The 10,472-nt window shown below is 36.1% G+C and overlaps 2 protein-coding genes across 2 annotated transcripts; both read left to right on the forward strand.

The window, feature by feature from the left end:
- Positions 1 to 1,296: 1,296 nt before the first annotated feature.
- LOC104897391 (hypothetical protein) lies at positions 1,297 to 5,462 on the forward strand. Its single transcript, XM_010684257.4, has 3 exons — positions 1,297 to 1,561; positions 2,280 to 2,398; positions 5,128 to 5,462. Exons 1-3 carry the CDS (start codon positions 1,371 to 1,373, stop codon positions 5,145 to 5,147), a joined length of 330 nt encoding a protein of 109 aa, XP_010682559.1. The 5' UTR covers positions 1,297 to 1,370; the 3' UTR covers positions 5,148 to 5,462.
- A 1,440-nt stretch (positions 5,463 to 6,902) lies between these two features.
- Positions 6,903 to 10,228, forward strand: LOC104897392 (hypothetical protein). The gene is made up of 4 exons (XM_010684258.4): positions 6,903 to 8,008; positions 8,715 to 8,927; positions 9,024 to 9,115; positions 9,201 to 10,228. Exons 1-4 carry the CDS (start codon positions 7,229 to 7,231, stop codon positions 9,892 to 9,894), a joined length of 1,779 nt encoding a protein of 592 aa, XP_010682560.2. The 5' UTR covers positions 6,903 to 7,228; the 3' UTR covers positions 9,895 to 10,228.
- The last annotated feature ends 244 nt before the right edge of the window (positions 10,229 to 10,472 follow it).

The raw sequence follows: 10,472 nt of genomic DNA on the forward strand, positions 1-10,472 counted from the left end.
ACTATTTAATGATCATAAAGTATACTTTATCCGCTTTTTGACTTGCAACGTTTTTCATTTTAGAAATTTGTATATTACTTACAACTTAGATAGTTTTGGCAATGTGTTATTGTTGGGTATATGTTGAAGACGTATATCACGAAGCGAGTGAGACGAAGCGAAGTCGACAATGTGTATTGAGCATGTGTGGAGATGTTTGAGTGATGTGAGATTGTGGAGTATATCACACCCAAAGTCATAATCGTAGCAACAAATTAGGGGCCTGCATGGAATGGCGAGCAAGCCAACAACCTCAATCCCGCGCCCGCAACATGTGGTGGACACAAATCGCAGCATTGTTGCCAGCCCGCAGGCCACATTATGTGCCCACGAGATTTAGCTCCTAACAAGCTATTTAGTGGGACTCGTCGTGTGCAGCCCAATTGTGGGTTGTAAGTCTACTTGGATTAGGTTTATTATTGCTCCATTAGTATAAATATGTTGAGGCCGTTATATTTTATTTTGCCATGCCAAGCATAAGAGAAAGCTTATTCTTCAATCTAGATAAACTAGAGAACCTAAAGAAAGGTTAGAGAGTCTAGAGCGATTAAAGAATTATCCTTGTATAATCATCTTATATTTAAAGTCTTAGTGCAGTGTTCGTGGTTTTCTCCCTATTCAAGGGTTTCTACGTTGAATCTTCTTGTTTCCTTTATTGCTTTATTTCATAATTCCTCGAAATATTATACTTCGATTGCTTGATTTATTAGGGCTACCGATACATATTCCTAACATTTATCTCTTTATCTCTCTTAAAACATAGGATCCTTTTTTATCTCTCTCCTCTATTAATTCTTATGTCAAATTTTATTGTTACAAATAGAAAAAGTAAACGGAGGGAGCATAACAATCATAGATGCTAAGACCATGTTCTTTTGAGCATAATATTTTTTGGTGCATAGAGAGCCACAAGGACAATTGACATAGACGAAATTTGATCTCAGGTCGTAGGCACAACCTCCCAAGACTTTAACCAATTAAGCTAGTTGACATTCACTCTTTTAAATACAAATTCAGGTCGGGTCAATTTAGTTCGATTCAAATCCTTTTCTCTTACCATTCAAGTTCAGTTCAGCCTAAAGAACATGACTCGAGTAACACTTCTAACTCCCTGAAAATTTTAGCTCAATAATATTTCCATTAGATTACTTTGATGGACCTCTTGACAGGCCAACCCAACATATAGATACAAATCCATCATATAATGGATCTCATCTAAGCTTAATTTACATAAAACCCAAGTTTAAGCCCACCAAACATTCTGAATTTTGAAAGCCTAAAAAAAACCAGCTTTGTAACTTGTAAGGGGGAGAGAGACAGCATTTCTAGCAATGGCGAGTGTTTGTGGAAAAGCAAGACAAGTACTACAAAAATGTTCCATTACAAGAAACGCAGTTTCGAATCTCTGCACCAACAAAGCTTCTTCTTCTTCTTCTTCTTTATTTGGAGCTTCCAAGTTGCCTGGATTTGCACCATCTCCTAACCCTCGTTTCTCTTTTCAGAAGCTATTTACTTCCTCTAGGTAACAATTTTGACCCAAAAAGTTTTTACATTTATAGCATTTTTTTATCTCTATACTGTAATTTTAAGCATTTTCAGTGATACCCATTTGAGTTCAATTGTGATTTCATTTGTTTTGTTGATTGCTCATTTCAATTTGATAGCTTTATTATGCCTATAAAGTATGTGGGTTTGTAGATTTTGCATTTTTTTTTTTGAAGATTTTAGATTCTAGGTAACAATTTTTACCCAAAAAGTTTTTAATTTATAGCATTTTAAGTGATACCCATTTGAGTTCAATTGTGATTTCATTTGTTTTGTTGATTGCCCATTTCAATTTGATAGCTTTATTATGCCTATAAATTATGTGCGTTTGAAGATTCAGCATTTTTCTTTTGAAGATTTTAGATTAGAAATCTGGGAAAGAATGCTGAATTGTTTATCAGAATTATGATCAATTTAGCAGGGTCAGTAAATCAAACTAACAACAATTTGTTGGGGTTTTTTTGCTCATAGCAAGATACCGATTTTATGGCAGTTAAAGTTGCTGCTGCTATCTTCAGTTAATGCCCAATTGCATATTTCGACCTATTAGCATACTTTTCTTTCTTTTTTAGTTTTGTTGTTTCGTTCTTTTTCCCTCCTGTGCTGTTGAATTAAGCATATTTGTTGCTTGATTGATTATTTGAGTTGCCGTTGAGGTTAATATATGTTCTAATGAGATGACGATGCTGATGTAGGATTCCTGTGGAGTTGGGATGTGCGGATTCATTAATGCCTTTGCACAGTGTAACTGCGTCTGCCTTGTTAACTTCTTTGCTGTCACTTCATTCACAGAGCTGGGGATGTCTTTCTGAAGGTAAGTTATGAGCATATTGTGCTTATCTTGTCATATTTGCTTGTTGATGCATTTAGTCTTTGACTTTTGAATTCTTGTTAATGTCTTTTGCATGAGATGTGGATTACTGCCATCTTTGGTTGTTGTTCGAACAATGAATAGTACTAGTATGCCTTGATGATCTGAGCTTTGTTACATCATAATAGTTTTTGAAGAACTGTATAAGCAACTTTAATTTGGTTTGACATATATTGGTGTTACGTTGGACTGTATTCCTTCTTTCCACTGGAATCTTCATATGATTTCCTCTAGGTTGGTCAGCATGTCCAGTGATTGCTCTTCTTTTAGAGCTGGAACCAAGTTTTTCCATGAAATACAGCTTAGCCTGCAAATTTTAATCCACAAAGACAGATATAGGTTAAATATTATTGCTTTTCGCACTTATGAGTTTTTTTCCCCCATTTTTTGGGTGTGTGGGTGGTAAGAGGGGCAAGATGGTTTGCCTGCTAGTGATATTGAAACGGAGCTCTTTGTGGTAGGTTTACACTGTTACAGTATTTCGTTTGTTTTCCACCTTTAGCTAGCTACCTTGCTTTCAACTTCAACTTAAAGGACTCCCATAGAGGGACGTGCAAGTAGTGGTTATATTCTTGTTATGGATTGAGGTATGGACTCTAGGTATTTAGGGAATGAGTTTGTATTTTTGGTCTCACTTTAGGATTTTCCCACAAGCTTTGGTAACTTTCTGTTGTCAAAGAGCTTCTTTCTTTCGTAACTATTTGGCTTGTGCTGTGAATCGTGATCCAGTAGGAGTTGAAACTCTAATGGCCCAATTGGAAAGTGAGTCAAATGGTGGTGATAGTGATGAATTACATGTAATTTTGTAGAGAAAAATCCTATGCAATGCCCATGGTAATGAACTTCTTCCCCGAACATGTTTTTTTCCTTCATACATTACCACGACACTCAATACCACCTTTAAATGGTAATGGATGGTATATGCAAATTACGGAGAAAATATGACATTTGGGGATGAATAAGCATTAACATGGACATCGGTATAAGACTTTCTTAACAAAAATACCTGTAATTCAACCTATATTAAACACCGCCTTACCAAGCAGGCTGATAATGTAAGATATTGTGCTATTTGTCCTGAATTCAAGAAGACAGAGTTCTAACAGGAGGAAAATCTATGATAATGAAATGTCTTTTCTCCTAACCCTCTCCTTTGGACGGAAGCATGCAGTGTTTGTTTATGTTGTAATTCACTGCCCAACTGAAGTGAATTGGGAATGGAAGAATTTTTTTTTTTAACAAAAGTTTGACTTCCCAGTTTTTAATTAACTAAAGCCTGTGACTCCAAATCCTAAAATATTTGATACCCTATGTCCCTATCATGTAATACTAGATGTTGCCATTGGCAATACTTGCAATCAATACCTTTGCTTTGCCTTTCACCTTTTGCATGTGTGGCATACTCATTCTGCACATCCTGATGCCGGGCTTTTCTTTTGAATGAATACTTCTTGTTTGCACGCATAAAACTAACTAGCGTTTGGATGGCTTTTGGCTTTTTCATGTGGTTAAACCGCCACAAAAAGTGTTTGGTAAGTGGATTTTTGGATAGTCAAAAGCCAAAAGCTGGTTTTAGCAGCTTTTTTTGGTTGGCTTTTGCATTCATCTGCACTGTACAGCCAACAATAAGAGCTGATTTTTCCAAACACTTTCATAAACTGCCAGTAGATAAACAACCTACATAAAGAGCTGGTCAAACAAGCCAAATAAAACTGTTGACATCCAATTGGAAAGTAGAGTTGAAACATTAACTTGAGCAATGTAGACTTTGAATCAAAGTCAAGAATGGTTAATGAAGCTAAATGGAAAATGAAGTGGCAGTTTTATTGGAGCTCATATGCTGAGTCTCTTGGGACATTGTCTTTAAAATAGAGGATGTTCCAGTAAGACTTTTGCTTGATAGTATGTACAAAAATATAGGAAGAAGAAAATAAAGGCATGATTTAAAGCTTTATGATCATATTGAACTGTTCTTATTTCTTTAACGACTTTTCTGATAAGTTTAAGGTTGGGAGAAACCAACCTTTTCTGGTTTGTATTAATCCACAAACATGTAAAAGAAGGCCTGCGTAATAGAAACAAATTTGAAAGTGTATGATAAGGAAACAAGCTATCTTACAAGACAAAAATGGTTACTGTAATGATATATAGTACTTCATAGATACACTTGTAGAGCATGTTGCCAATTTTTAACTGTAATCTTTAGATCTCATAGAAATGACTGTAATGGACTGCCAAAGCAAATTTGTAGCAGAAGTGATCTATGTTGTGTTTTGGTTTGTCTTTTTCATGAAAGAGACTGTTGATTAGTAATTTATGGGACTTGAAAAATGGTTTAATATGGATAGCATATCTTTCTTACCATTCATTCAAATTGTGCTGACATTCAGGTATAAAGGGAGGGTTTCTGTATCTAGTTTTTATACATTGAGCATCCAATTGTTTATAACAGTGGTAATTGCCAATGCAAGTACCATTTATTCCCTTGCTCCCCCCCTCCCCCCCGCCCCGCCCTGCACCTAAAAGAAGAATAGAGGGTGTAAACTGAAGAATCTTAATGACATATCTTGAACTCAAAGGGCATTTGTATTTCATTTGGTTTTCGGTTATTAATTTTAGGGTGTACATATCTATATATACATAAACTCATTTCCATCTCGTGTTGTTGACAGGATTTGCTACCCCACTATAACAAGACCTACTTGGTGCAATAGTGGACATTGTGGGCGCATCATTTGGTGCCTTGTAGTTAGACAACACCGTCTGGATGACATATGGAATGGTTAATTATCGATCTTCAAGATTTTGAACTTTCAATACAATCTGAACCTGAAGTGTTAGCACAAAATTTTGTAGGAATTTCTTCAAGTATTTCAGCCATGTAAAGATATGGTTAATGGTTTTCAGTCCAGGTCTTGTTCTCAACATTTTGTCTCTCCGCTTCGCGCTAATAATGTAAAACAGTGAACGGAAAACATCTTTTATTCACATTACTGCTTACTGTTAACTTGGATGTTCTTCTCAGCTTTGCCTTCCATCAGTTTCTTTATGTGCATTACGTGCTTTGATGCTAGTGTTGAGCGTCGCCTCCAGTGACCGAGAGGGGCTAGAGTATTGATTTATAGTACAAGTTGCAATGTGTTTGTATATCAGATTCTCAAAGGAGTGATTGTAGAGCGTAGGGTTGTCCACAGTTGGGTGCTTGACCTGAAACCGATTTTGGTTGAGGTACCCAAGACTTCAAATTGGCAAAGACGAATATAGTGTTTATATGATATGCAAAGTACGTTTCCTGTTTGATCTCCACCATATGCTGAACCAAGAACACCAAGCCTGTTTACAATTTTCAGGTTTATGAATGAACCTAATTTATGGGGTTGATTGAATGAACTGCAAATTGTTATGCTGTTAATTGGTAGTATGTTTTCAAACCAAAAATGAATTGTTGATTGCTGAAAAATCTTCAAAATGAACTTCAAATAGATGCTCTTGATATGTGATAATTACAACCACAAGATGATAACAGACATAATTAAGGCTCCCTAATAAACCTTTAATTGATTAGTATTATTAATATTTGTTATTCTACAATCATTTGTGAAACTAAAACATTAGTTTAGATACACTAATGATCCTTATAATAAGAACGAGATATAAGTTGCAGTTCATCAATAAAATCTAAACGCTCGAAGAATATTAGGGTATAAAAGATGTATCTAAGAGTGATTCATGCTATTAACAATGACTTTAGTTCATTCGGTGTTTAAGGTTTAACATTGATTCTTTCTATATATAAAAAACAAGGTTCATCAAGGATTCTACATCTAACTAAGCGGTCTTGACATAATGGTTGCTCACTTTATCCCTTAACCAATTAGTCGGGGGTTCGATCTTCAACCTTTGGGAATGGAAAGAGATTCTTGTTCAACCTTTTACCCTTAAGTGGAACACCCGAGGGAGGGGATTAGTCACTGTTATCGACGGTGAATACCTTGATTGTTCACCCAAAAAAAGGATTCTACATCTGAATAACTATCCTACCTGCAGGATATACCATGTCAGTGTCGTCTTGAGTGTGGTACTCTTTTAATTGTATACCAACATATAAAAATTGAAATCATTATAAACTACCATTACCATGCAATTTTTAACATACATATACACTTTAGGCATGAAAGTACTTGCAAGTCCTACATATCAAAAATTTGAAATAGTGACATCATTTTTCAAAAAAGGTAGAATTTGTTACTATTATTTTGAAGTGTTCCAATGCTCATCCTAAATAGACTTACTTTTCCCTAATTAGACCCTAATCAAAGACAAAGTAAAGCCAACCCAACAAACTCAAATTAGAGGGTCCATTCTAATATTTCAAACTCAATTATGACCCAAAGCTCCTCCCACCATAAAACATGTGACCGTTGCCGCAACGTTATAAAACTTTTTTAAAAAAAACTCACACTTTCTCCTTCTCTCTCATCTGCCCTCTTTACCGTTACTCACCGGCTAATTCATCATATTTTCTTCTTTCTTTAACCTTCATCCGCCATTAACAACACTCTAATTTACCCTCCATTAAAAATCACAAGAACTCTTAAAAAGTTTCAAGCTTTTTATAAAACTGTCATCTTTAAATTCCCCTGTTTCTTTCTAGTTGAATTTTTCTGAATTTAGCACTCTAAATTCAGAAAAAAAAAACCCATTAAGGATTTATCTTAATTTGATCAAATCTTTGATTTTCTTGATTGTTAGTTATAATAAATAAAATAAAAAATGGCAAGTTTAGCACCTGGGGTATTGTTGAAACTACTTGATGGATTAAAAAGAGGGGTGAAACCCACCGGAGAACACCGGAGTTCACTTCTTCAGGTAACTGATATTGTACCAGCCGAGCTTGATGAGAAGGATCTATGGCCTAAGCATGGATTTTACATAAAAGTTTCTGATTCTTCTCACTCTATCTATGTGAGTCTCCCTTTTGAGCAAGATGATCTTGTTTTAAGCAATAAAATGCAACTGGGTCAGTTCATTTATGTTGATAAATTGGAGGCTGGATCGCCTGTTCCGATAGCGAAAGGCGCTAAACCACTCCCTGGGAGACACCCTTTCATGGGTACTCCAGAACCCTTGATGGGTCTTAGAGTGAAGAAAGATAAGAAAGTTGAGGAAAAACAACTAATTAATGGAACTCCAAGAAGAGGGTCTTGGGAGTTGAATAATAATAATAATGACAATATTGTTACTTCCCCTACTATGAAATTAGATTTTGATCAGTGTACTCCATTGAAAGAGAAGGGTAGTGGAGTCAAGTTTCATCCTCCACCTCCAATGTCTCCAATGGTGAGATCAGTTAAATTTGGGAAAGAGCATGTAAATTCAGCAATTAGAGCTTCTTTTGGTGGGTCTTTGTTGTCATCTAAGATGGAATCAAAGGGTGAAACTACTTGTTTGGTTAGGAGAAGTTGTGTTACACCTACAAGTTTGAAGTTTCCAAGGAGTAGAAGTGTTATTGAAAGAGGTCCCAAGATTACTTCCACTCCTATAAATTCATCTGTAGGTACATTGCTCTTTCAAGTTTTGTGTATAAATTTGTTTAATTGAGTCAGTTTTCTTAAGTTTGATGCTATAGTTTTTGGGAAGCCTAACATACAGTTTTATGCTTCTATTGAATTGATTTTCAATTGTGTCAATAATACTCTTGATTTTGTTGCTATGTTAATCTCTGGGAGGGTATGCAAGAATGTGTTGTGTGTAAGGCAGATAGGCTATTAGGTCTGTGTAGTAGTTGTGACTTGTGAATATATTGTATAGCACCGAGGCTCGAGTTTCGAGCTATGTTAATATCTGGGAAGGTGAATTCAAGAATGTGTTTGTGTAAGGCAGATAGGCTATTAGGTCTGTGTAGTAGTTGTGAATATATTGTATAGCACCGAGGCTCGAGTTTCGAGCTATGTTAATCACTGGGAGGGTGATTCAAGAATGTGTTTGTGTAAGGCAGATAGGTTGTTAGGTCTGTGTAGTTGTGAATATATTGTACAGCACCGAGGCTCGAGTTTCGAGCTATGTTAATATCTGGGAGGGTGAATTCAAGACTGTGTTTGTGTAAGGCAGATAGGTTATTAGGTCTGTGTAGTTGTTATGAATATATTGTATAGCACCGAGGCTCGAGTTTTGAGCCAGTTGCTTCTTGTCATATGCTTGCACAGATTATGCATCAATGTGTAGTTTCTGATAAAGGTTGTTGTTACTTGTTATGCAGGAAAAGAAAAGTTGTACGCCTCCACCAAGTTTAAAGAGAGATCGAGGTTGTGTCAATTTAACAGCAAATGTGCAGAATTCTGCCAATTCAAAGGCAACTCCACAACATCAGGCACAATCACAGTCTAGTAATCCAACCTTCAATTGTGGTAGTAGTAGTAGTAGCACAAGTATGTCACTGAACTTACCAGGAAAGCTTGCTATGCTTGGCAAAGTAAGTGTGTTTATCACCTGTTGCTGGTTTTCCTGATTTTGTTGAGGTCAAAATTTTGTTCATATTGGCAATTTTTTTGTTGTCTTTCCATATTAGGAAGCTGTTCAACAAAGAGAAAGAGCTCAAAAGATTGCCTATCAAGCATTGAGACAATCTACTGCCACGGACAACGTTGTTCGGTGCCTCAAGTAAGAAATGACACTGAATAGTAGTAGTTTCTTCTGAATATGGACTGTGTATCAAAGAGGCTAAATGTTAGAGGTTGTTTTGCAGGATGTTTGCAAACTTGAGCAAATCAGGAAAGGCAGATGCACCAGCAGCTTGTTTTGATCAGTTCCTAGAGTTTCAGAACCAGATTACACAAGCAGTGAATGACATGGTGTCTATTCAAGCTGCTACCTCGGCTATTGAAAGTAAAGCAGAAACGAAAACGGATGCTCCAATCTTACACGAAATAGCGCATAATTCAATGGAACGATTCCACGACAGTGAACCAAACAGCACATCTAAGAGAAGATTAGCCTTGTACAAGTCCATTGCATCATTTCCTGAGAGAACGAATGATATACAAAAGTCAAGCAATAACAATAATGGGAGGGTCTTAAGATCACATTCGAAAGTATATCCTGATAAGAAAGGAGAATCTACTAATGTCGAAAATGATGAAAACAAGCAGCCTGGTTCTGGTGGTGATTCTGGTTGCTTAAGCAGCATGATCAAGTTGTGTAAGCAGATAGAAGGAGAAGCTGGGGGTTGGTTCATGGAGTTTATAGAGAAGGCACTCGAGATGGGGCTAAAAAAATCGAAAGGCAAAGCAGATGCTGATGTTCGAAAAGTGCCTCAAGCACTTATACTTAAGGTTATAAACTGGGTTGAAGTTGAGCAAAGTGATGCTAGTAAACGACCAATTCATCCAAAAGCTTCTCAGATTACTAGGAAATTGAGAATCAAGGTGAAAAACCCTTGATCTGTTGGTCTGTGTGGGACTTATTTCATGCCTTTACTTATGTAGTTCAATTCATTTATTAAATTTATAGTAATTCATAGAAGTTCTGAGATCATTCATGAATGTTTAGTGTTTAGGTTGCTTGTATAATATGATTAAGAATTGACTAGTTCTTAGTGTATAAGATCAAGAGTTGGTTAGAGTTTGTAGGGAATCTGTATGTTTAATCTATCATGCCTAAGTTTTAGGTAGGACTGAGGGCTGAGGTATTCTTTGTATACTAACTTGTTGATGAGGATACGGTTCTTCTGATACAAGGAGATTGACAATAATAAATCATGGTCACACGTTATAAGCCTTCCCTTATAACAAAATTTCTTGGTGATGTTCAAGTTAAAGAACTATTTCCTGTGTTTTGTTTTTACTTGTGACACTTTTTTTTCCATCAATTCCAGTGCAAAATTTGGGTAGGAGAAATAGAGAGGAAAGAAAGAGAGGGCCCCATGTGATTGGAGAGAGATAGAGAGAAAGGAAAAGCAAAAGTAGAAGTGTTGCAAGTAATTAATTATTTCCCTTTTGAAAAAAGTGTTGCAAGTAAA

The sequence above is a fragment of the Beta vulgaris genome, chromosome 6 (assembly GCF_026745355.1).
Source record: "Beta vulgaris subsp. vulgaris cultivar EL10 chromosome 6, EL10.2, whole genome shotgun sequence".
Lineage (NCBI taxonomy): Eukaryota > Viridiplantae > Streptophyta > Magnoliopsida > Caryophyllales > Amaranthaceae > Beta > Beta vulgaris.

Excerpts from the sequence above, each read along its gene's own strand:
- LOC104897391 (XM_010684257.4), top strand. The coding sequence starts at position 1,371 with ATGGCGAGTGTTTGTGGAAAAGCAAGACAAGTACTACAAAAATGTTCC. Across the intron at positions 1,562-2,279 it reads AAGCTATTTACTTCCTCTAG|GATTCCTGTGGAGTTGGGAT; the intron begins GTAACAATTTTG and ends ATGCTGATGTAG. Across the intron at positions 2,399-5,127 it reads CTGGGGATGTCTTTCTGAAG|GATTTGCTACCCCACTATAA; the intron begins GTAAGTTATGAG and ends TGTTGTTGACAG.
- LOC104897392 (XM_010684258.4), top strand. The coding sequence starts at position 7,229 with ATGGCAAGTTTAGCACCTGGGGTATTGTTGAAACTACTTGATGGATTA. Across the intron at positions 8,009-8,714 it reads CCACTCCTATAAATTCATCT|GAAAAGAAAAGTTGTACGCC; the intron begins GTAGGTACATTG and ends CTTGTTATGCAG. Across the intron at positions 9,116-9,200 it reads AACGTTGTTCGGTGCCTCAA|GATGTTTGCAAACTTGAGCA; the intron begins GTAAGAAATGAC and ends GTTGTTTTGCAG.